General features: G+C 37.5%; 3 protein-coding genes across 3 annotated transcripts; 2 read left to right on the plus strand and 1 right to left on the minus strand.

Annotated features, from left to right (window-relative positions):
- Nucleotides 1-7,508: 7,508 nt before the first annotated feature.
- On the minus strand, nt 7,509-13,446 carry rgrb (retinal G protein coupled receptor b). The gene is made up of 7 exons (XM_015043284.1): nt 13,011-13,446; nt 11,183-11,339; nt 10,416-10,537; nt 9,287-9,440; nt 9,044-9,161; nt 8,438-8,551; nt 7,509-8,073 (listed from the first exon to the last, which is right to left on the minus strand). Exons 1-7 carry the CDS (start codon nt 13,084-13,086, stop codon nt 7,933-7,935), a joined length of 882 nt encoding a protein of 293 aa, XP_014898770.1. The 5' UTR covers nt 13,087-13,446; the 3' UTR covers nt 7,509-7,932.
- A 3,795-nt stretch (nt 13,447-17,241) lies between these two features.
- On the plus strand, nt 17,242-20,567 carry lrit1b (leucine-rich repeat, immunoglobulin-like and transmembrane domains 1b). The gene is made up of 4 exons (XM_015043285.1): nt 17,242-17,525; nt 17,858-18,318; nt 18,492-18,797; nt 18,906-20,567. The coding sequence occupies exons 1-4, from the start codon at nt 17,404-17,406 to the stop codon at nt 19,970-19,972; spliced, it is 1,956 nt and encodes a 651-aa protein (XP_014898771.1). The 5' UTR covers nt 17,242-17,403; the 3' UTR covers nt 19,973-20,567.
- A 661-nt stretch (nt 20,568-21,228) lies between these two features.
- Nucleotides 21,229-24,397, plus strand: LOC106954054 (leucine-rich repeat, immunoglobulin-like domain and transmembrane domain-containing protein 2). Its single transcript, XM_015043286.1, has 3 exons — nt 21,229-21,577; nt 21,791-22,572; nt 23,135-24,397. The coding sequence occupies exons 1-3, from the start codon at nt 21,468-21,470 to the stop codon at nt 23,920-23,922; spliced, it is 1,680 nt and encodes a 559-aa protein (XP_014898772.1). The 5' UTR covers nt 21,229-21,467; the 3' UTR covers nt 23,923-24,397.
- Nucleotides 24,398-26,873: the final 2,476 nt, after the last annotated feature.

The following is a 26,873-nucleotide window of genomic DNA, read 5'->3' on the forward strand; positions in this document are numbered from 1 at the left end:
CCACTTGCCTCCTTTATGATAATTCTACAATCACTTCAGCCAATGAGAGCAAGTGATGACCAGAAGAGCAAAGACAGGGGCAACCCCCCTCCACACCCCCCCCAGACTTTTTTGCTTCTGTTTCCGGCACCCAAAATACATAAACTGGTCACAAGTGTCATAAGTGATAATTGTGAGATTAAAGATCTTAATTTGAGATTTAATCTTGAGTTTCATAGTCATTATTTCTAACTTCAGCTGCGATTTTCATTTTCAAGTTCATAATTCTAAGGTGTAAAATTGTAATTTTGAGCATCAAACGGATGTTTTTGACTGTCAAAGTAACAGATCCCAGATTTAAAGTTAGAATTATGACTGAATATCATGCTTGTGTAACATTCAGAGTCACAATTGCAAGATTGATTGTCATTAATTCAGAAGTTTGATTTTCAAATAAATAATTCTGAGATTAATAGTTACATTTATGAATCATAGAATATTATTTGCATTTTCAGAGTCAATGACATGAAATCTAAAGTAAAATTGATAAGTTTGAATGTCACAAATATGACTTGGAACACATAAATACACCACTGAAAACCAATAATAGAGAATAACTAGACATTTCAATTTCCAATGACGATACTCTAAAACTTAATTTTGACTTTTAAGTGAAGTGATGTGAGATATAACATACAGATTATGACTTTAACTCTCAAAATTGTGACATTAAGTCCTACATCTTAGGTGGTAAATTGTAATTTTCACTTCCAAAATAATAATAATTATGTCCAGTGTCATGACTTTGAGTGTCAAAGCCACAAATAGGAGATTCAGTCTCATGATTGTTTAACTATTATGAAAACATAAGGTAACACTTTATTTGAAGGGGGGTGAATAAGATTGTCATGACACTTTCATAAACATGACATAACACATGTCATGAACATGAATAAGTCTTCATGAATATTTATGACTGTTGTCATAAAGCGTCATTCGGTAAATTATGACACTTTTAATACAAGGTTTACATTATTCAAAATGTCTTTGTTATGACAACTTGACATTAACCAAGAAATCATTAGTTTAAACTTTACCTTTAATAACATAAAGTTACCTAATTTTTAAAGTGCAATCAGTAATACTTTTATAACAAATTTATATCAGTAATGATTTCTTGGTTAATGTCAAGTTGTCATAACAAAGACATTTTGAATAATGTCAACTTTTTATTAAAAGTGTCATAATTTACCAAATGACGCTTTATGACAACAGTCATAAATATTCATGAAGGCTTATTCATGTTCATGACAGGTGTTATGTCATGTTTATGACTGTGTCATGACAGTCTTATTCAACCCCCTTCAAATAAAGTGTTACCAAACAGAATTATCAAATACCACGTGCTCGTGTTTCTTTCATTCAAGTGGCAGAAATCCACCATACTACTTATCATATTATTTATCTTAGCAAGAACAGAAAAACAAATCCCATATGTTTGTGAAATGTCAATAAAATAGTGATCAAGATAATAAGATTTCAAATCAAATATTACACTGTGTTACAACTTCTTAAGTGCAGTTTAAACTCAAACTCCTATTTTTTAGAACACTTTACACATTTGGTATGCAGAATACCCCAGTTTTTTTGTTTTTTTTTGCATAAGGAATACACACACTTTTAGATACCCCCCCCCCAAAAAAAAAACCCCAAAACAAAACAAAACAAAAAAACAACAACATACTTGTCATCATGTAAAGACACATGGATAATCTAGTTCTAAATCTTCCCTTTTAACTAATAATGTTTTGGTGATATTGTTCAGAAATTGATAAGACATCGATCCGACATTAATCAAACAAATAGCCAAGCACCCCATGTCAGCTCTGGAGGAGCTGCAGAAATCCACCGTTAAGGGCAGATAATCTGTTCCACGACACGTGGAAAGAACAAAGGCTTTGTAGAAATAAACAAAAAACAAAACAGCTTGGCACAGGTCACTTAGGTGTTGTGGTCAGAGAAGACCAAAACCGATACTTTTATTAGCATGCAATGCAAAACACTATGTGTGGAGAGAAACTGTACTGAGCATAACCCAGAAAACACCAACCCTGGTGACAAATACTGGTAGCAGCGTTATTTGCATGTGTATAGCACAATATTGAAATCAATATTCCAAACCAAAATATACAAATGAACATAGTTTAAACTGCTGATCTCAAAGAAGACTAAATAACATAAGAAGCCACCTTTGCTTCGTTTGCAGCACCCCGAGGCTCTGGACAGCTCCACCAGACAACAAAATCAAGTCAACCACAGTCTATATATTCAAATAAAAGATTAATAATTCTGAAGAACAAGTTAAGTTTTTGCAAGGTCAGGTGGGCACACGGCAATGCTTGGTTAGCATCTTATTCCTTTAACCCACATGATTTAGTCTGTGAAGACAACATTTGGGTTCTGGTGAATTAATGATACACTCTAGGTGTAATTCATTTCTCACAACCAGGCGTCTCCAAAATAACACCTGATACATTGGCGGGAATGAAGTGTACCTCAAAGGTAGGATCGGAAATTCTAGCATGAAGTTCAGCTCGGTATTTATGTAGATAATACTGCCACCTGGTGGTGATTATCAACAGGTACACACAGAAAAATGGATATTTCCTTTCACTATTTATTGCCTTTACCTTTGTAAGGTGAGTTAAACTTTATTTATATACCTTCCACAGGATAAAACCACATGTTGCTTCACAGTAGCACAACTATAAAACACGCCGGAAAAACAAAACGTCAAGGAGAATAAAAATAGCATACATACTTTTAACCAGCATAAAGCTAGATAAGTCAATCTGAACAACAACAACTTTGTCTTAAACGAATGAACAGAGTCAAGAAAGTTCAGAGAAGAAGGTAACTCGTTTCACTATTCAGAAGCCACAGCTCTGAAGGACCTACCTCTTCTGCTTCTAAAATGAGTTCGTGGAACCGTTACAACTTGTTGTAATTTCCCTCGGTTTCACATTTTGTTCAGGATCGAAAATTGTCTAAATCTTCCCAGAAGAGGGCAGCAAAGACTTGCTCATAGCGGAAATGCCTTTCAGTGGGCAGCACACAGTGTGTGACTGCTGGCCCTGAGGCGGTAATGCGAGAACTTTACAACAATAGTATTTCAATTTCTGCAACAAAATAGTCGCCTTCCTAAAATAATGACATAGAAGTCTTTTTTTTGTGCAAAAAGTGATTTATTTTCACCCCCTTTTCACCAAAACATGATTTAGGCAGGGGGAAAAAAATCCCTGTAGGCAAAAAATGACCTAGGCCATTATTTTAATAAGATGCTGATATGTAAACAAGGAAACTATAAAATAAAGTTTTATCTTTTTTTGGTGCTAATACTGAAATGCACATGGCAGCTGTTTTTTTGTTGTTGTTTTGTTTTGTTTTGTTTTGTTTTGTTTTTCGGGTTTGGAGGGGATTTTTGTGGAGCAATTGTTTTCAAGACATAAAAATAGCAAAAAGAATGCTGAGTTTTGCTGACAATGCGGTTAATAAAGATAATAATAATAATAATAATAATAAAAACTTCCTGTAGCTGTGTGTCTTTTACCGTCATGATTTCTCTGTGGGACGTTGTAGGACTTTTAAAACAGTGGATTATATTGACTGCTGCTCTCAGTATTCAGTGGATTATCTGAAGTAGAAAAGGCAGCATGAATACACCAACTGGAGGATTAGTACGCCGCTGGAAATAACTGCCCAATTTTACTAATGACAGAGGCTTGGCACTGCAGCAGCCATTACATAAATACCTTTTTTTCCCTTCATTTTCATGCGTTTATATTAAAATCCTATACGGCAGCTATGCCTTGATTTTTTTTTTTTAATACATCTGTCAGATGAAAGGCTTTGCAGAGATGTGACTGTATGGATAATCTCTGCTGACTCGTTATTTTAAATTGTCAAAATCAAATAGACAAGTGTCAGAATAATCCTCCTGAGTTACTGATGATGTGTTGTAATCTTAATGTGTGGACATTGTGCATAAGAAGTGTATCATGCAAAAAAAGGAAAGATCCATCTTCTTTTATGCAAATTGAGTTTAATCCCCTAAAAGATATGTCATACAAAAATCCTCATGGTATGTATGACATCTTTAAATTAATCTGCTGTGAGGAGTTAAAATCGCATTTTCAGTCCATCTCTTAAGAGCTAAAGAAAAACTCCACACAGAATTACATAACACACAACTGAGATTTAGACAATACTTTTTTTTTATTACGTCTCTTTCTAGGCTGTGATATAATCTGACCTGTAACATGTTGTGTGTAATGTTGAAAGGATTTACAGTGACCTTTGTTTCTTCTCTAAGTAGCTTCCACAGGAATAATCATGCTTGTGATACCGACTGAAGTCTTGTATGTGCTGTGAGTTTCAAAATTTACAAAAAAATAAAAAATAAAGTTTTTCTAACCCTTTCATGCGAGGATTATAAACTGCAGGATTCAACAAAATGGTGGTGATTTTAGAGGTAAAATAAGCAATTAACCCCCTCATCCCAAAGTCAGATCTGCCATTAAAGTTTCAATGAACATTTAAAATGGCGTTTGAATTATAACACAGCAAGGGGCTGTAAACAACCCAAATATCGCTTCTCACACACATTGAACCTGCAGACGTTTTTTTTTAAAAAAATACAAAAACAACCTCTTACCACACATCAATGATATTTCTAAGTTCCAGTGCATCAGTGGTATTATGACACTTAAGTTTTAAAAAAAAAAAAAAAAAAGTCAGTGTGAGTGAATATTTCTCATAGTTAATAAATGTATAAATATATCTGTATTTCTTAGAACAAGTATGTGGTGGAAACTTTGACTGCACAAACTCTAGCCAGGAGAGTGTTTTTGCCTAAAATGAAAGTTTGGTTGCCTCCTTGAATTGTGTTGATTTTAAACGTTTGAAATAAAAAGGCAGAATCCATGGTTTCTTTATTTTTTTTTGCTGCGTGGTGTGGCATGTCTCCCAAAGTTCTCATCTGATTAGTTGATGAGCCTCATGACTTCTCCATGCTGGATACTCCAAACTGCCAGCAGCTGAGGTGTGTGCGCTGGTTTTTGTCCAACCCAATTAAGACCAAGTCTAATTAACTTGCTACAGAGTGTTTTTTTTTATATCATTACTTGCATCTTGCATTACTGTTTTAATCCAATTTTGTGTAAAGTTCCTGCAAAGTTTTGCTTTTCTATACTAAAACCTGTTCAGCATCATGTGGTTTGCAACATTTTTTTTTTTATAATACTTGCGGTGTCCGTTTGTGTCCAGCCCTGGTGTATCAAGGATTTGCTGTGTCCAGTGTTTCTGGATCTGGATCCATCTCCAAGGCCGATCGGACATGTCTGCCAGCTTTGCATAACTGGACACATTATAATATCGTGACATTTTTCTCCCACTTTCTGAGACAATTACGCACGTCTTTGTGTCGGGTCTGTTGAACGAAATCCAATTAAAATCCACTTAAGTTTAAAGCTTTAAGGTGGCAAAATGTTAATGTGATCCCTAATGCTAATTAAGCAACATTCACTGACAGTCGTATTTTGGCCTGTATCAGTCTGTATTCCTACTCTACTGAAATGTTGAAGCCCAATTTGAAGCAGAATGTGTTGGTAGCTTAACAAGGTTTAATCTGTTTGCAGCAAGTAGCTTTGCTTTTCTCCTGTGAGTGTGTGGCCACTTTTTCTTTCCAAGGCTTTGACCAAATTAGATCACGACTCCACACACCCTCTTATTTCTGATCAGAGATTAGCCAATTGGACCGCTTTTACCAGGAATTGGGCGCTAATCCGTTGGATTCTTCAGTCTTCTGGGAAATCCTTCAACAACCCAGGTAAATGAGATGGCACCTGCAGTTTAAGGAAGAATCTTTTTCCTCCGAGTATGTGTTACATACCAACGAGTGGCTTGTTTGTGTTTATCCGATGCAGAGACGTCTGTAAGCAGTTCTCCTGAGTCAGAGTCTCATTCGGGCATTCATTATCTAACAAGTTCAGTCTCTTTTCTTCAAAGAAAAAGCTTTGCTGAAGTTCCTTAACTCCAAAAAATAAAAATAAAAATCAGTCATGCTTACAAATGTTTAATAGGTTCACCCTGCCAGGTACAAATTTGGTAAATAGCAGTGCATACAGAAATCCTACTTCTGCATTTGCAAAAAAAAAAATAAAAAAAAATGCAGAAGTAAGGTGGCAAATGCACGATTTGCTGAAATGACGAGGAGCTGTCAAAATCTACAGGAATTAGGCACCACCTTGCACTTCGTTGTTGGAAACTCTGACTTTTAGGGGATCAAAAAAAACCCTAAATGGACCCAGAAGTTAGAATTCCAAGTAGAGTGTCTAAAAATTGACATTTCAGAGCCACTTTTAGGCTCTTAAATGTCTAAAAGTGGACCTGGGCATGACGTCACACTCAAATTAAACGTCTAAGCTCCTAGAAAATGAGTGGAATGCCACAACGCCACCCAAAAAGTGAGAATATCTCTTCTACATGTGCACTGTAGTATCATTTTCTTGACCTGAAGTTGCATATCCCTGATTTAATGATTTGCATATCACCAGAAATATAAACATTTTTCACTTGCAGCAACTTTTGTGCACCTGGCAGCCGTTTTTGGATTTATGGGTTTGAACTGTTGAGATTTTGACTTGATGCTGATTTTTGAGGGTTTGGACCTGAAACACAACAGACCACAGCTCACCAACCTCAAAACCCACTGATGCTGCTGGTTTATTAGTGCCGCCATGATAGGATCACCAATAAACTAATTGCATTTCCGACAGTTTGTATTTAACCAAGTCAGCTAAACACTCAGTTCTACATAACGTGTTTGTGAAAGTGTTGCCTTTAGTGTTTGAATGCATATATATATATATATATAAAAATACTGTTGCTGTCATTGAGCATACTCTAAAGCGTAACTTCACATTTATGTCCTACATGGTGCTAGTCTATAAACTGCAAATCCCAAATAAATACATCAAAGAGCTGCAACTTTAACTTTGAAATAAAGGATGTCAGTTAACTGTCCACACTTTCCTTATGTTGAACTTTAAAGGCTGCATTAGTGCTGCTCATCAGACAACTCGTCCTCCAAAAGACTGAACCACTGACTGAGAGGATTGTTTCTGCCGACAGCCAGCCGGGGTTAGTGTAACTAAGACTTGCCTCATTGCAGGTTATTTATGGAGTGAGTATATTTAACTGCTGACAGACAATGACATCAATGACCAATAATGCCATGGATGTAAAAACAACAACAACAACTGTAACTCAAGTTAAATCCGTCAACCGTTTTCTTGGTATTGTAATCTTTAAAGAACTTAGTTTGATTTTTGTTTTAGTTGTTACAGGTCATTACTCCCCCCATTATTTGCCTTTCCACTCAGCTTCTACTGAGTGGAAAGGCTCTATTTACACAGTTTAAAGTCTGTTTGAAAGAAAAAAAAAAATCTTTCCCATAATCTAGAGTAAAATAACCTCTAAAATAACCTCTTTATTCCTCCAATAATCAGACTCTACGTGTAAAAAATGATTAGACTAAGCATATGATAGTCTTAACACAGTAACTGCTTCCTCTCATTAAAGAGACGTTGCATAAGCAGGTTCAACAGCTTTACAACAAAGCACACAAGCAGCAGCAGCAGCATTCATTTACTGAGTAGAATGTCAATGAAAACATCTGAAGTTGTTTGGTGAAGAAAAATGTTTAAGTTTCACAAATCCATCATGAGACGGGTTCAAACAGAAAGACTGTCCAGAGGGTTCACTACTGTCTAATTAAGGGAGAGAAGAGCAAGTGTGCAGCCATCACCCATCTAAGTATGTTAGTATAAGGAGCCTATCATAAGAGCGAATTACAGTTTTATATGATTTGAGAAACATGTTAATTGGTCTTATTTATTTGGACTTCTTAACGTCTGGCTCAACAATCTTCTGTCCAGTCAGGAAGTTCCAAACGCCTCCTCTGTAGAACTCATTTCCAAATGAGTAGAGAAGAGCGTTGAAGATGGGATTTGTTTTTGCAATAACTGGAAGCAACTGCAAAAAAAATAAAAAATGACAACAATTTTGTAAGTATTTAGAGGGACAAAAAAAGTCATTGCTGATACACAGGACTCTTAGTCTGGAAAATTGTGGAATTTTCTATGAATATTCTCAAGATCCAGCAGGGAAAAAGTAAATGGAGTATGAAAAATATTTTGAGTCTTTAGACCTCTTCCCTTATTTTGTTATATATATATATATATATATATATATATATATATATATATATATATATATACACACTTACATAGATAAACAATAAAGTCAATTTAAAATTAAAATTTGAATCTGGAATTATGAAATTGAAACTGTAGGAGTCCTGGATACAGAAGCAGCATACTTTGATATAAAAGCTTACCATTCGCAGTTTTGGAGAGACAAGTTTCACGTTCTCAAAGCAGGCGTAGATGCACATGAGGACATAAGGGCCCCAACAGGAAAGCAATACTCTCAAAGGCAAACTGGTGTTAAACTGAAAAATAAGTGGACAGTGTTACATGCTGCTTAATTCAGCGTGATGTGATTTAAGTAAACTTGGAAGCAGAGAAATAGCTTGTGAAACAGAAATTATACACAAAAAAAATCTGCCTGGAGGCATGCCTAGGTAACCATAGGAATCATTCTTTATGTCAGAGCCAAATAAGACAGTTTTATGTTTAATGCATGATTGAAGCGAACAGTTAACAGCTGTCAAGTTAAATGCAAACACATAAAAAGTTCAGCTTCCCTGTATATCACTGGATGAAATGTGATCAAAAACTCTTACAGTATTCCAGATGAGATCATTTCACAAATATCCCCCATTGGAATTTCCTTTCAAGGCTTACATGCTCCTTTCAGATGCAAAATTTTGTGATTTACTTCTTTAATCAGCAACTATAAATATACAGCAACTTTCTTCCACCTATATATGTCTCTGCCAGAACTCAATGCTGCGCCTAAAGGGACATTTCAGCATATTTACCCTGTGATGATGAATCTTCTTGAAGTGTTTGTAGATAGAATCATAACAAGAAGACATGGTGACAGCTGGGAAAGTCAGGTAGAGCACCGTCAAAGTAAGCATGTAGGTAATGTAGTCCCTGTCAGAATGAAAAAAAAAAAAAAAGGTTTATGGCTTAAAATAAAGGGAATTCATATAGAATAATTAATTCTGTCGACCGGAGCATTTAGTCTCAGTGTATTCTGTAATTTTACATAACTCTACCTGTCTCCTCTAGTGTAGTCAAGCGTGCAGCACGTCCTCATTGGCTCAAAGTCATAGACGCCCCATCCCATGAGCGGAACGGCGGCCCAGAAGATGGACAGGATCCAGATGATGCTGCTCATCGTCAATGTCGTGCTCCAGAAGAGCTTCTGTCCTGCAACGGCAGTCAGATTGGATGCAGGCAAGATGCTTGATTATAACACAAATGAAATGAAACTGTTTTATTTTATTTTTCTTACTGCAGTGAATGTAAATTATTTCTCTAGTCAAGTTAAATGCAAGAACACAATTTTTCGCCATTTAGTTTTACTAATTAAATAAATTTATCTGTGGATTACACATAAATCGTTGATTGATGCCTTAACTAAGGGTGAAATCATCTAACAAAACACTCACTTCCAAGGTCTGTGCTTGAGACTTTTTTTCCCCCCCAGAGATTATCACTGTTAAGAACCCATTACAATTTCTGAAATATATATATAAAATTACAACCATCTTGACCAAACTGCAGTAAGTTTGTTTAGATACTAATTTAATTTATTTTATCATCTGACGTCCTAATCTTTAGGTTTGTACTAAGGCCTGCACTATAAGGCAGGATTAGTGGCTTAGTGAGGTAACTCCAGGATCAATCTGGCACAAAACTAATTCAGTAAGCAATGTACGTAAACTTTATTTACACGGCGCCCTTTTGTAGGTCAAGAACCTACACAGTCACTTTACAATCAATCACTGCAGCAACTCATGCTGGACACATTAAAATGCGAGTGGCGTTCTACAGTAGAATGATCGTTATTATCCAGGAGGCACTGAAGCCAAATAGCACAAACACACCTTAAATATCATGAATTCCTTCAGAGTCTCCTGCCTAGAAAATCGTGATCATTCTTCGGCAAGATATTAAGGACTGGAATTGAGTTTGTACCCAATCTTAAAGATGTGAACTAACGGGGTGGAACTGTATCTACAAACCTTTAGCAGAGACACCATTGAAACCTTTTAATCTCAGGTTTACAAATCAGGAAATATATGGGTGCAGAGAACATAAGTCTCTATCAAATGGGGAGGGGAATCCAACTTGAAATCTCCTTCTTGTACTTTAATGGATTTTTTTTTTTTTCCCACTTACTGGTGCAGTACTGGTGATATCTGTCCCACGCGATCGCAGCCATGAAGCTGATAGAAGCCAGGACTGATATCATCCCCTGGAAAGCGTGAAAATTACAACCATCTTGACCAAACGGCCAGTACCTATAAAGCATGAGGAAACATGAATCACAGTTCCTTTAACTGTATAATTTTGTTACGCAGAACAGAACAAGGATTTCTCAACAGATTAAAACATCGGTTCAAATCTCCCTCACTGGTGATCCACAAAACAAAGGCTGCATTACGTCACATGCGTCATAAAACTTTGGGATTTATTTCGAATGAATTAAATTGTATGAACTTAAAAGAAATAAAGATTTGACTGCAAGTGGGGCAACTCTTGCACTGTTGTAAGAAGATAAAGTAACTCCATGTTAAAGTTGGGCGTGAGCGAGAAAAGGAAACCCCTCACTGGCGAAAAAAGTTATAAATAGGTACTGCAGTAAAATTAAGATTACGAAACATTCTGAACAAAGCTTGTTGAGATTTTTATTTTTTTTTATTTTATCCACGTTATTGAAGTGTTAAGATTCACTGTGCAGTTTCTAAAATCCTGCAGATTTGCTTGCAAAACCTTGAGTCCAAGCAAAGTGGATTGTAGACTGGATTATAAAAGACAGAAGCTGACTTGTTTTGAGCAGAATAAGCTCCTGTATTCAAATGTTAGCAGATTCTGTAAAGAACCAAAGTACCCTTACTTTTGAAGAAAAGTCTTAGCAATATAAGTTTTCCACATTGGGTTGCTACCTGAGGTAGCTGGCATAAGCAGCCGTGAGACCGTTTACATTCAGACTGATGTCGGCCAAGGCCAGGTTGAACACCAGGAAGTTACTGGGAGTTCGCATCTGCTTCACTCGGAGGAAGGCCAGGATGCTGACGGCGTTGAGGAAGAATCCCAGCACCGCTGCGGGAGAAAACAAGTCAGAGCGTTCCACACATCATCAATCATCATCCCAATCTTTCCATAAATTCTTTGAGAGGTTTAAGAAAAATAAAATCGTGCGATCGTGGTCAACCGCAGAGGACAGAAATAGTCTTTATATTGGAACTTGGAAATAAATCTTTTCAGTTTTCTTGCTCCATTTTCTTGGAATACGTGAACCTAAAGGTTCTGTTGTCACCAAATGTTTTTAATGACTGTTCATGCTGGTTTTGAGAAGGAAAAATTTAATTGATTAATTAATTACTTTTTTTTTTTTTTGCTCTTAATCTTCTGTAGACCATGCTCTTGGCAGTCTTGGCCAGGAGTTCTTGGAAAAGGGATTTTAAATCTAAGAGGGATTTTCCTAGGGACAAAAAGGTTAATAATAATGATAATATCTCTACAGTATTGTAATTTTCACAAGCATACCAGATTTTTACCAACAGCTGTTTTTGATCTTTTCAAGAGCCTTATACAACAATGGTCACTGTGCCAATGGTATGCTATGATACAATGATCACATGTTTTAAAAACTTGAACGTGGAAACAGTTTTAAAACGTTTCCACCTACCTTGAATGGGCAGGGCATTACATTAAAAGTGTTCAATAATGCAATATGAAAGTGTTTAGGCATTCAGTTTTAACTGAGGCAACCATTTCAACATTTGCCTCAAAGTGCATTTCATTTCCCTAACTTTTTTTTTTTCTGATTATTTTAAAATCCAAAACAAAGTTGATCAAAAACCATACTATTGATTGATGAGTTTATGGCTAAAATAGCAAGAATGCCTACTTTTAAATGCATTCAGTGAATATGATAAATAAATAAAAAATAGATTTTTCAGTCTGCATGGGACATGTGAACAATTGATTGAGTATAAGGAAGAAAACAGAAGCAAAATTTGGTAAGTCGACAAAACTGAAAAAAAGTTTAACAGATCAAAACAACAAGCATTAAAATACAACCTTATGTCATACATATAAAATATTTGCAATTTTACTTGTTAGATTTGATGTCGATTGACTTTGTAATCCATTGTTACTGTGCAACAGGATTCATTTCAGCATTTAAAATTTGAAACATAAACATTGCATTCCAATTTCCAATTGTAGCAATACAATTTATAGTTTCAATTGTGAAACTATAAATTACAGCCAGCTTCTGATGGCATCAGATCCTTACAGGGATGAGCCAGCACATCAAATCAGTTGGTATTTTACATAGGTACTTGAACACGTTTGAGGAGACGGGACATAAAAAACGTACAATCAAGCTAGCTTTAACTTTGTTAATCTGCACAAAATGTTGATTCTTTAAAATATAGTTTGGGTTTTATAAGAAATGTGTTGTATTTGTGGAAAAAAGAACACTCTCTGAAGCATAAAAACTGTGGAGAGGAGGGGTTTGTTCAAGGTAGAACCTCTACAGCTGACGCACATTCACAACTTAAACCTGTTTTACTATCTTCTTTTTAAAAATGAAGTTTATTTATTGCAAGGGGATCGAGACATCAGACTTCCTGACCACACAAAACGGCACCTTTCAACCATTGTAATTGAAATGCTCAACTTTTGTGTTTTTTTTTTGTGTTTTTTTAGGTGCCTGTCTCTTTAAATCTTGCACAAACATCCCATCCTGATCTGCAAACTTACCCCCAACAAGAAGCGCAGAGCCGAATGCAAACATGTCAAAGTCCGAGAATCCCTCCGGTAGTGTATAAGCTCCCATGTTTGGAAAGTAAACTTAGCTGCAAACTCAGTTCTTTTCCTTCAAACAGCAACAATCAAAGCACCGTTTCCTTCAAGATGTCGCCTTTTTTATAAAGGCTCTTTCACGTGAAAAAGCATAAAGACACTAATCTGGGTTAAACTCCCCTCACCCCCCGTCCACTTTTGCAATCCTCGGCGGAATGTCCTAACGAGCAAACTTTTAGCAAACTCGCAATTTTACTGATCGCATAAAAAAGGAAAGAAAACAATCTCAGGGTCTTTTCTGAATAAATATTTGATCTGAAGGCTGAGAAATGTCTAATGGGTGTAACCTATGCTGGTGGACAGAAATTATAGCCTTTCCTGTACTTCAACTTTGAGTGTGTGATAAGGAAACAATGGGAGCATGGGAAATGTTGTCCTTAAGCAGCGATTTGGACTCAATCTCACAGTCTTTCCTCATAATTCAAATGGTTTATAATGGGAATAGTGAGCATTTTTATTGAAAACAGCCGTACTCATCTACATTGCAAAACACAAAAGATGACAGAGAAATTGGTGGGATTTATTTATTTTTTTTGGTCTTTTCTCAGACTATACAGTTTATGTATCTTTTACTGTAATTTCTTTTGAGAAGATCTAAATACAACACTCAGAAATAAACACACTATAAATGAAAATACTTTTTAATTCTTTTTTTTCTAATTTTAGACTATGTTTTATCTCATTTACTGTGTTGTTTCAAAGCTTCCTGTTTATCTTTTCAGCTCTAACATTTCATTTCTTGTTGAAAAATTGCTGTTAAGATCATATTTGTGCTCTTTTCTTCTTTTGATTTACTCTTCAGAAATCAAACCAGTTTATCACTTTTGTCTTCTTGTAATCTCTAGTTTAGTTGGCAGCAGCTGTAGGTGTTAATTGGAATAGGAACTGCTTAAAAGGTGTCCCTGATCCTAATTTAAAAAAAAAAAGCCAAAGAGTATCTAACAAGAATATAGATACTCTGACATATTTATTTAATTGCAAGTTGTAATGTTGGCAATGTGTAGGAAAAGTGTAATATGCCTTGCAAAAGTATTCACGAATGTGAAACGTTTCTTATTTTTTATGTTGTATCAAAAACAAAGTTGTCCATTGTTTTGAATGAGAAGAAAAACAAGATGGTTTTAAAATCTTTCAAACTCAAAATCTGAAATGTGTGCACATAATTAACCAGCTTTACATGTTAGTGCTCATCTTTCACTATAATTACATCTGCAACTCTTTTGAGATCTGTCTCTACAAGCTTTAGAGAAGATGCTTTGCTCATTCTTCTTAGCAAAACACCTAACTCAATTTATTGTGAAAATCAGTGTTTTAATCTCGACACAGACATCCTGGATTTGGATCTGTACTTTGACTAGGCAGTTATATTCTACATGGTTAAATCAAAGTCCAATAATAATTCAGTCTGGTTTTGCTAAAGTGTAACCCTATACTCAGTCTTAATTGTTTTGCAGCCTGTAACTGGTTCTCCTCCAGAACTTTGTAAGGGAATACATGATCAACTTTTTGACTTGAATTCACCTCAAATGCTAATTTGTGTTAGTCTATAATTTAAAAAATCGGAATAGCTGATGTTTGTGGCTTTCAGGGTTGTAAAAAGCAGAGCACTTCACATGTTGGCCTTTTGCTAATATGGATCCTGTTTACTTCACATGCTGCATTTAATGTGAAAGGTCACTGAAAACATCAGGAACTCATTTATTTAAATGCTTATCTGTTGACCAAAATAGCCCCTAAAAAAAAATCAGGACAGCAGAAAATTGTGACACTCACCCAAAGCAACCTCAACCTTTTAAAATGCAACATTTGGACTGAGTCTGATGGCTCCACTAATCTGTGACCAGATTACCACAAACTCATTAACCATGCAGCAACAATGTGTCCCAATGGGCTTATAAAATCCAATTTTTCTGAATCCTCCCATATTGTGTACAACTCCGGGTCCCAGACAGAGGAGAGCCACAACATCGAAGCTTGTCTGCATCTGCCGTTCCGACGACAGAAACAAGCTGGGATTTCATGTGGAGCATTCGATGCAGAAAGTTATCTCTGCGCTATCGCTAACCCAAACAAGAGGCCCGATACCTAAAGCTGTAGTGTGAGGTCATGCTGGAACATAAAGCAACTCTGTGACAAATTTCACAACACGCAAGATTCAATAACACAATCTTTTAAGCTACTACAGCTAAGGGTGATGAAAGCGGAGCTGGTCTGAGCCAGCCTTACAGAGAATGATTGTAGTGGATTTCTGTAAAATGAGCCAAGTTAAAACCTTTTGATGAAAAGTTTAATAAAATCAGAGGGCAATGAATTTCCTAACGATTTTGATATTTGAAAGAATGTAGTCCAAAATGGAAATGTCTGTGAGTTGCAAAAATAAAATAAAATAAAATAAAAAAAATCCACAAAGAAACATTATTTAGTTTAAATATTTCTACAAAAAAATAAATAAACTATATGAGCTAAACTTATTGCCCTGCCTGTATTTGCACTTTTGTTGCATTTGAACATTAGTCTCTTGGCAAATAGTTAATAACTGCAAGATAATCTTTTAGCTTTGCAATGAAACAAAGGTTCAACTGTTGCAACAGAGGTAAATCGCTGAAATGAAAGTAGTTTTGTTTTACAGTGCATTGCAAAACTATTCACGTTCCTTAAACGTCACTATTTACCACATGACAACCACAAACTCCAATCTGATTTAATGTGACAGATCAACACAAAGTAAGGTATAACTGTGAAGAGGAGGCAATCTGTATATTTTTAGTGTATGCAAATCTAAAAAAAACTTGGAATTGCTTTGTGTTCCCCCCATTTACTCTGATAACTGTAAATAAAATTCAGTGCTTTCAGAAGTGACCTAATTACCACCCAGAGTCCACCTGTGTGCATTTTAATCTCGGCACATTTAAAACTATTCTGTGAGGGCCTCGGAAATTTGTTAGAGATCATAAGTGAACAACACATTGAAGAAATAGGATGGAACATAAATGCCCAGGAAGCTTTTCAAATATTCATTTTTTAAAAATTTAAAAACGATGTGTCATTTTCTTTGAATTACCCAATAATGCGATGCTTTAAGTTGGTCCATTTCATCAGCAAGTTTTTGACTGTAAAATCGCAAACTGTTGTTCTAGAATGCAGAACAAAGGGAAGGAGAAAGTGCATGGAATTTGTCATTTTCGGAATCATGAGGTGCTACAATGGAGACAGGTGCAGAAATGGACGTTTTTCTTATGTAGGAGTGCCTCTGTATAAAGAAACAGAACAAAGACAAAATGATAAAGAGACGGAGAGATGACTGGATTAAAGGATTTAAAATCCCGTCAGAGCTGCCATGTCAATAAACTCCTGGACCTGCAAAAACCCCTCAGGGTCTGTGACTCATTCAGAAAGTGTGTCACAAGCAGACACACTTTACAGGCTGGATACAAAATACACATTTATTCCCGCCCAGCAAGGAAGAATACACACATTCATCATAAGCATGAATATACTATTATGTGCTCTTGATGATTTGTATTTGAATTTACACATTTTAATTTAAGCATATGATGAATGTGAGCAATGCAAAGTTTAAAACTAACTCGGTTTGTATAAAGTACATTTTGCCTTCTTATGGGAACTTATTGTAGTCAGAAAGAATGGATAAATCGACAAAGATGCACTTCAACAACATGGTTTCTTCATGAGATCTGAGTACTGATATGTAAACAAGACAGAATAAAACAAAACAAAACACGTTGTACCTCTTTTTACTCTCAACTGCCATCTAGTGGGGAACCAGTGTAATTTTGACTTTGTATCCTTTTACTTCTATGTGAAAACAATAATAATTACAAGTAAGAACTCAAAAATACTAATACTGACATCGCTGCTAAAGTTTCCCACACAAATGTATTGCACAAAATACTCAAAAGTGCTAAATCTGGTTATTTTCATTTCTGTTTGAGTCTTGTGATGGCACATTCAATGTCCCGTTATTTTATTTTTTTTTTTTTCTAGCAGCCAATAAACAGTCTGGAAAGCAGTTCTGAATGTGAAAAGCATGCAGCCTATCAGCTTCAGGGAAAGAATAGCCTAATCGTGTGAATGAAAATAACCCAAGTCCTCTTCTAATCCCTGCCTATCCCTTTTTTATCTGTGGATTCAGAGCAGGCGGAGCAGTTGGAGCCGTGAGCCTCGAACCACCACCATGTACCCGACGTTCCGTTAGACCTTAATTGCTGCTCTTTAATTAATCGTAGTTTAGTCTCGTAGAGCTTTAGTTGCTTGCAGATAGGGGGGAAACATGAGCCGGCACTTTGCTGCTGCTTTTTGCTTGGCTTTAGTTTTTTTCCCTGTTTTAAGCACATCATGTCCTGCACAATGCAGCTGCTTCTTTCACAAGTTAAGTGACGGATCAAAGGCAAGGTAAGTTATTTTAATTTAGTTTGCATTGGGAGCTGTTACATTTGTATTGCATGCCAACTGCTTTTCCTGCTGCTTTCTACAATTCAGTCACTCTGTAATAAGCGATTGCCCTGCGCTGTTCTTTAATCTCCTTTGCTTATAACTGAACAATAGGTTACCACCTTTTCCCTCAGAATGATTGTTTTTTGTTTTTTTTAAACAGAAGCTTATAGATATCTAGTTTTTCTGCAAATATTCACCTATAAGTTTCCCAAGTTCAAATTTCATTATTATTTTTGGATTTATTTTCAGGCTTAAAGTAATCACAATTCTACTCTTTTTTTATTTTACAGGAGTGTGCTTTGCAATGACCCAGAGATTACTGTGATTCCTCCAAACTTCCCATCCGACACATCAAAGCTACGCATAGAGAAGACAGCAATCACACGCATCGCCAGCAATAACTTTCACTACCTCAACAGCCTGGAGTTTCTCTGGATGTCTTTCAATTCCCTGAACTCGCTTAATGCAGACAGTTTTCGAGGCCTCTACAATCTGGATGAGCTCAGGCTGGACGGAAATTCTCTCACTTCCTTTCCCTGGGAAGCTTTGAGTGACATGCCCATCCTGAGGCTCCTCGACTTGCACAACAACAAGATCTCCTCTATCCCGGCCTCGGCCACCATTTACATTAAAAATGTCACTTATCTGGATTTATCCAGCAACAGCCTCACAACCCTTCCAGCAGAAGCTCTCACAATGTGGCTGAGCGTGAAGCCTCCCCAAGACTCGGAGTCATCTAAGCTAATTCTGGGTGAGGATCAAGCTCTGACCGTTTGGGATACTGGAAAGTTTTCTTTTTAGAGCTGCCCTCTTTGAGTTAGGGATTAGTCTATAGTTCTTCTCTGTAGTGTGTCAGGCTGTTTGACTAATTCTGAACTTGATGTTGTCAAAGCTTATAGCATTTGTTCATTGCTGGTTCTGCAGGTCTTCATGATAACCCATGGCTGTGTGACTGCCGACTCTACGACCTGATTCAGTTTCAGAAGTCCCCCTCATCATCCGTGGCACTTATTGACACTCGGCTGAGGTGCGCTGATCCTGAGAGCCTGTCTGGGGTTTTCTTTACTGAAGCAGAGCTTCAGAGGTGCCAGGCCCCCAGGGTGCACACAGCTGTGGCTCGTGTTCGGAGCTCACTGGGCAACAATGTCCTACTGCGGTGTGGCACTGTTGGCGTCCCCATTCCGGACCTGTCCTGGAGCCGTGCTGATGGCAAGAAAATGAATGGCACAGGTGAGTTCAGAGCAGTTACTTTTGTCCAACACTTAATATCAGAGAGATTAAAATTCTTCCCTTGTGTGTCATAATTAACTCTATTTGTGTATTTATTGGATTTTTCAGTTCAGCAAGAGATTTCAAAGGAAGGCATCATTTGGTCAATTCTGAGCGTCCCCGCAGTCTCCTATAGGGATTCTGGAAAGTATGTGTGCAAAGCCACCAACTTTGTGGGCACTGCGGATGCCATCATCTCCTTAGTGATCACTGATTCCATTCGGTCGGAGGAAGCAGTTGGTGGCGTTTCTAAGAGAGGCAGCAGAAAGAAACCTGGGAGCATGGGAAGAGCAGCTTACCAGGAAAAACTCATTGCGAGATATGTTCCACCACCCACCAGTACTGCAGCTCAACCCATCATTGAACCTCTTAATGGCAAAGGAGTGACTGGGAGATATGAAATTGAGAGCTACAGTGTTTCTGATGGAAACTCTCAAGGACAGTCCAAAGATTCTTACCCTCTAAAGTCAGGGGAGGTGAGTCAAGGTTTAGGCAACTTGGTGGCAAATGCCTCGTCCCTACAGCAAGTTCCCGAGAAGAGGGTAGTGCGATCGGTGAAAGTGATTGGAGACACAGATCACACCGTCTCTTTGAACTGGCGTGCCCCCACAGCCATAAACACCACCGAATTCAGTGTCCTATATGCCGTTTTTGGTGAGAGAGACATGCGTCGTATTAATGTGGGTACCGGAAAGAACCGTATCACCATTGAAGGCCTTGTACCAAAGACAAAGTACATAGCATGCGTTTGTGTCAAAGGTTTGATTCCGAAAAAGGAACAGTGTGTAATCTTCTCAACGGATGAGGCTGCCAGTGCCAGTGGCACACAGAAGCTCATTAATGTGGTGGTGATAACTGTTGCATGTGTGATTGCAGTCCCCCTGACTCTGATTGTGTGCTGTGGGGCAATAAAGAAGCGTTGCCAAAAAATGCTGGGGCGGCAGACAAAAGACATACAAGACTCCTACGTAACATTTGAGACTCTTGGTCCTGGAGGCAAGGCTAAAGGGATGGAGGGGGAATATCTGACCAGGCTAAACCCCGACGAATCCAACAGGCTCCTGTCAGCGAGGTCAAGTGTTGATTCAGAAGCTATAGCGAGGACTGAGGGGCCGCCTAATGAATACTTCTGTTAAAACGGAGCAGACAGTGTCAAGAAGATGCACTTTGTTTTTGGGGAATGTTTATCGAAAAAAGGACTGGACTGGTCAAAGACTCAAATGGACATTTTTTTGGTGGAGTTGTCTCTGTCATTAATGGTCAAAAGAGATTAATTTACAGCCTTGACAGGAACTAAATCAATAATTTCTTTGACTGAAAAGGGAAAAGGAAAGTAAAAACAGACTGGTTTTAATATTCTGTATTTATAAAAAAAAAACAAAAAACCTTTTTTATTTGTGATGCACCATTTAAAGTGATGTTTTTTCCAAGAAAATTCTCTTGATGTCCTCAACTCTCATAAACCCAGTCAGTTATATTTTTTTCACCCTAAGAGTAACTTCTGCTTTGTGTTAAGTCTGAAATATAAAAGGAAAAGTTTAGAGCACCAACCTTTTGTTTAGCCTGTTTTGCATGTCAGCATACAGCATAATGTGTATGCATACAGCATAATGTGCCAGATTGGTTGTTGGCTCAGAAACTTAAACAACAGTGCATTTTATAATATGTAAACATTTGTAATCTCAATGATATGCATATAACAACTGAAAATAAATATTTTTTTATATTCAATGGTGCTTATAAGCTTTTTTTCTTGATATCTCTCCGTATATTGACGTTAACTCACAGCATTAGAACTATTAATCCAATCATACCAATGGATCAAATGTTAAATTTCAGTTTCAAAATTGATGTAGAATATTTATTGTGATTTTTACATATAAGTTTAACCTTACAGAACAGCCAGAGTGACAAAACCGAAAAACATTATTAGGAGTCACGCCAGCTAAAAAAATAAAATGCTAATGCCATATTATAGCATCACTTGAAGTCCAAAAATTGAATTTGTAAATGTCATGGTACCTAAAAGCTAAGACACTATATTTATTACTTGTCAAGAGATTAACCTACTTAATTTAAGTTGCTCAAAAGTTGACAGAGAAATATAAAACATGGAATCTACTTTGCTATTATTTGTCTACCTTTCAAATGATGACTCAAGCAACCTGAAAGGCGGCCAGTGTTCAGATTATTGAGGTCAGATTACAGTCCTTTCCAGACATCTGTCTCTGTCTCACCGCGGCCCTCCCTCTCAGCGCCGTTAAGCCTGACAGGCTCCGGCCCACTGAGTACAGATGGGCCTCCTATTTAGAGCTGCTGCTTTGGTTGGGTTCAAATAAATTAAATTAGACCAAAGAGAAGCATTTTGAGGACACGCCTGAAAGAAAAATCCCAATATGATCAAAATACAATTGAAGGAGTGAAGGAGACGTTTAAAATTTCTTCAACAGATCTGACAATGTTTTTGAGACGAAGTGGACCACTGCTATAAATACTCATTTCGTTCGTCTCACATGTCACTTGGTGTCTTAAGCATTGCGTCAAGGGAGATTAAGGTAATAGGCTTTCTTCCACGCAGCCGATAGGCATGTTCTGCTCTGACCGGCCTGCTTCACATGCTCATCCAGCAACATGGAAGTATTTTGTGCTGTGTTTGGGATGTTCTTTGTATTTGACATCATCACCCCTGGATTCTCTTCATGTCTGCTGGGTTGCTCCTGCAATAATGATAACTTCGGAAGGTAGGCAATCACTTAGACTATAGAAACATCTAGTATCTGATGTATCAAAGCTATGGGCTAGTTTTGAGGATGTTACATGTCTCTTAAAATATTCTATGGAAGACAAACATCTCAAAAACTGAAAATGTTGACTAATTTGAGAAAACACTGCATCTACTTTATGAACTTCAGAAATAGATGGTCTTGTAAACACTTTGCCTTGTATTATTCTAGGTCTTTGCTGTGCATGGAAACCCCCATGGAGCACATCCCAGAGAACATCCCTGATGATTTTACTAAAATTCGGATTGAAAACTGCCACCTGACTGAGTTACCCCAAGGTTCCTTCTCTCAAGTTCATGTCTTAGAGTTCCTCTGGCTAAATTTCAATGAGATCACGCTGATGACCATCAAGAGCCTGGAGGGCCTCTCCAACCTGACTGAGCTAAGGCTACAAGGCAACAAGCTGACTTCGGTACCTTGGACTGCATTTCAGAGCACACCAAGGCTCAAAATTTTGGACCTGAAGCACAATCAGTTAGATGTGTTGCCGGAGCACGCTTTGAGATACTTGCCTGCACTGACCTACTTAGATTTATCCTTCAATCAGCTTAGCATCACATCAAAGGAAGTGTTCACAAATTGGCCTCTTTACCAAATAGCAGAGAAAGCGTGGGGGAAAGAAGGTCTGGTCTCCAACGTGGTCTTAGCTCTACATGACAACCCCTGGTCGTGCGACTGCCGCCTTAAAGGTTTTGTTGAATTCATCCGTAAGGTGAGCCCTCCTGTTATCCTGATGAACTCTTACTTGAAGTGCTCTGGCCCAGGCACCAAAGTGGACAAATATTTCCATGAGGTCCAGCTGAAAACCTGCATGAAGCCGCTGGCCTCGGCGGCAGAGTCTAACGTTAGTTTGTCCCTGGGAGCAAATGCAACGCTGATGTGCCAAGTCAAAGCCAGGCCACTTTCAAACATTCAGTGGATGTATCCTCTCAAGATCATCAGAGGATTTGCTTGTAAGTCTTAAGTTTCAATTATTACAAAATTAAAAGAAATGTGAACTCATCTTATGTTATGTACGTTTATATTTCAAACTGCTGTTGCATAACCTGGCATGGGACCCTTTCACATCATCATAGGGACTCAGTCGGATTGGACTATCACAAAATGTCACACTTTCATCTGGTTTGGGCCACTTTCACACTGCTCTTTGGAAACCACCTGGATAGCATAGCGTCATTTAGTTTCAGCAGCTGTTAATTGGGACAGTATTGTCTGCCATATGCACTGACTAGTAAAGAAAAGAGGAAAGAAGAAGCAGCCAATCACCCTTTGTCCTGGTTGCTCACAGCAAAAGTGAACAGTGGAACAACACCAAATCTGCACAGATTTAGGATTTGGTGTTATATCCTAAAGAAAGCAGATTTCAATTGTAAAAAAACAAAACAAAATACAACGGAGGTTCATTTAATTGAAATCAAAGAGCTGGGGTGTGAAACAGCTGCAAATAAAGGAAAGATGTTGATTTTTGTTAATTCTAATGTGGTAGATTGATGTCTTTTTCTTGTATCCTTGTAGCTACCCAGACTCAGATAGATGAGGAGACCATCACATCCCAGCTGGTGATCCCGTCCGTGCACCTGGCGGACCGCGGACTCTACACTTGCATGGCGAACAACTTCATTGGCAACTCCTCTGTCGGTATCTCACTCAACATTGATTCCCCCATTTCTTCAGCTCCCCTTCCTCCACCTGTACCCATGCTGTCATCTAATGACAGTCCTCACATTGACATCCGCATCGCCAAGCAGACTGTCTATGGTATCACCTTGGAGTGGCATGCCGTGACGGACAATCCAGCAGAAACCTGGTTCACTGTCCACTTTGGTAAATACGATTCACCCAAGAAAGAGATGATCTTCATTGGCCCTGGCATAAACAGTTACTCGGTCAGCGACCTGCTTCCTGTCACCAAATATGAGGTGTGCGTCACCCTGAAAAACCATCCCCCCAGAGAGGGCCAGTGCATTGTCTTCGTGACAGGTAGCGACATTAGCCAGCTGGAGCAGAGGGAGAGACTCATCCACATCATTGTCATTGTGTGTGCCATGGTGCTGGCAGTGCCGGCAGGCATGTACGCATGCACCACGGAGGCCAGGTTCAGCTGCGTGGACCGCTGTGTGGATCTGTGGAAGAAGAGGAGGAGGCATGCTGAGGATGCAGAGGGATCAGAGAGGCAGAACACCTTTGACAGCCTGCAGGCAGCCAGCGATGAAGCTCTGTATAGGGACCCAGAGGAAAAACCAACAAAGAGGCGGAAATCTGAAGACAGGTGCAGAGGGGGAAGTGCTGCTCATCTATACTAGAATCAATGTGGAGGAACTAAGTTTCCCGTTAAGAAAAAAATTTACCTTTAGCTCCAGTCTGTGCCTTCTTACAGCTTTAGTCTTTGTATCAAGCCTACATTTTTTTAACATTCAGCTCAAAATAATTTTAAATGTAATTACTTTGTTTAATGATTACATAAATTTTGAAAAGTTTAGAAAACTTAAAAGTTCCTATATCAAATGTAAAAGAAAATCCCAAACTGTTGCCCAGAGATTAAACATGCCTTTCTTCCTTTGCTGATACCCTGTATGTCCTGTATTTATATATACATGTACAAAATGAAGTATTTTGAGTACTCTTTCCTGTTTTTCATACTGCACCGTAAGTCATAATGAATACTTTGTTATTCCTTTGTCACATGTTTGTGGATAAATTTTATTATATTGACTGTGTCATTTTATGGGCACAGTGTGTTGCATTTTGTTATGAATAAAAATCGTATCTTTTATTGTTTCATTTTGCAGATCTCTAAATGTGAAGTCTTATAAATGGTATGCAGGATTTTTGATCTGGATTAAAGAAAAAACAAATGCTGAGACATACTTGGATTGTTCAGCACAATCACTCAGAGAATTTGTTATGTAAGCAGTATTTTCATGAATTTATACATACGCCAGTAAGCAGATTAAATGAATTTCCATCCGAATCCCAGTCAGGAGGATATGATATTTCTATTTAACAGCATCTCTTGAGTGCACCGAATTTAATTAAGACAAAATATCTGGCTTTTAATCTAAAATAAGGAGCATCTAGAAACATTTTGAAATACTTATGAATTTATGTCTTGAAGGTGGGTTGTTCATCATTCCAAGCTGGAAAAAGAACAATTGAAATGTATAATTGACAGATAAAATAAACAAAATAATCTAAGAATCCAGGGGATGATGAGAGTGAACATGCAAGAGGGCTGGTGCATGAAGGTTTTAATTCTTTCATTTTCCCTTTTAGGATTCTGAGACTCCAGCAAAAATTAAATGTGTTATAAAAATAGGAGTCTGCAGTGACAAAGAGTCTATGTTATTGGAAATGTTGGGAAGTGTTTTGTATTATACATCTCTGGTTGAAATCTGTAAAAACATTATAGAATGTTAAGTAAAAAGAGTAAATAAATAAATCTCAGCTGAACAATACACACACACGCACACACACAGTCATGTTTTCATCACTTGTGGGGACTTCACATTGACTTCCATTAATTTCTACAGCCTAACCCTTACCATAATCCTAACCATCACATACCCTTACCATCACATTTAGGGTAGATTTACCCTAAATCTACCCATCACAGACCTAACCACTAACCCAAAAATAACAATTTCCCTCATGGGGACCAAGAAAATGTCCCCACAAGAAGCAATGGTCCCCATAACCCCACATTATATCCTTATAGGTTCCCATAAGGATATAAAAACCTGGTAAATGCGCACACACACACACACACACACACACACACACACACACACACACACACACACACACACACACACCAGATTTGACCATTCACCTACAGAATGTGGTCTTAAATTATTGTTTCACCCACTGAGGTATGAAACGTATTTTCAATTCAGTTTCTAATTCATACAATTGATTCATGACCAGAGAAATCTAAACATCTAAACATTTCAGTAATTATTTGTTACAGTTAAATGTTTGTGTATAAACAGCAACAAGAGCAATATTCTAAAAACATATTCCTGCCAGTTGTGTCAGGGAAGTAATTGGAATGACCTTAGTAAATTTTTCCACACAAAAAGCCTTCTACAGAACTTACAGAGACCAGAGACAAAGTTTCTGAAAAAGAGTGCAACTTTTCACTTTAGAAGAGATTTTAAGCAGCAAAAAACCTTTCTTGCTTGATAGAAGAAAAGAATGAAGAACCCCTAAAGCCTCAAATTGAATTACTATTTTTTTTATCACACCTATAGTGACCATAAGGCATTAAAGGATTTATACCCTGCTGGCCAAGAAGGAGACCCAGAGGGGAAGCAGTAGATGATAGGAAGATCCACCTGGAGGTGCCAGAGGCTTAAAGCACAAAATGGCAGATTCCTCTCAGGTGCACCTAAGGTCCATTTAAGATTCAATCACATGGGATCTAACTTGACAGTGTCCACTTTTTCACTTAAGATTTTTGGGGATATTATAACACCTCTTTAAAGTAAAACTTCAGGCTCAGTATGCAAATCAGGCTCAGTATTCTTCTGCTTTTTAAATAGGTTTCAATCATGCACAGTCCTTCATTTTTCATTATTGTGCTTTTATATGAACATTAATATAACTCAATATCACAGAGCAGTCAGCCAGCCTCTACACAAGAACACAACATAGATCAAAATATGTTCAAATATTTATTTAAAATCAAGACAGTACAAAGACAATATAAATTTTTTCAACGGACCAGGCAAGTTAAATTCATATTTATTGTATATAGTTTATCTCAACTTATTTGAAATAAGTATAAGTTAAGAACTACTCAGATACAAGTTATGGTTACAGCAATGATATTTCCTTTGCCTACATTGAAAGGCATTTGAGAATGAGGTGGAAAGTATCCATGCACAGCTTCTACATGTTTGACAAAGACGCTCCAGATAAACATTTATTTAAATAAAAATCTCTCAGCAATGCAACGTCAGCTTGGAAATTTCAAGCATGACTAGCTCTCATCAACAATTCCCCACTAATAGAGTTAGATTTCTTGTAGTCATATAGTTAAAAATAATACAGTGCTGTACACTTAAAACGGATGCATGTTCATTTATATAAAAGCATTTTCTTTCCTAGAATTACTCAAGCAGGCTCATGTTACTACAGTGGCACATTGTCTTCATACAAAGGAGCAACTTCTCGGCTTTTGAAGCGGCTGATGTAACACAGTAAAAATATCAACACACAGGTCCTTCAGCACTTCATTGTAAAACGTTGCCAT

Source organism: Poecilia latipinna, unplaced genomic scaffold, assembly GCF_001443285.1.
Source record: "Poecilia latipinna isolate Pla-1442-1.1 unplaced genomic scaffold, P_latipinna-1.0 Scaffold623, whole genome shotgun sequence".
Taxonomy (NCBI): domain Eukaryota; kingdom Metazoa; phylum Chordata; class Actinopteri; order Cyprinodontiformes; family Poeciliidae; genus Poecilia; species Poecilia latipinna.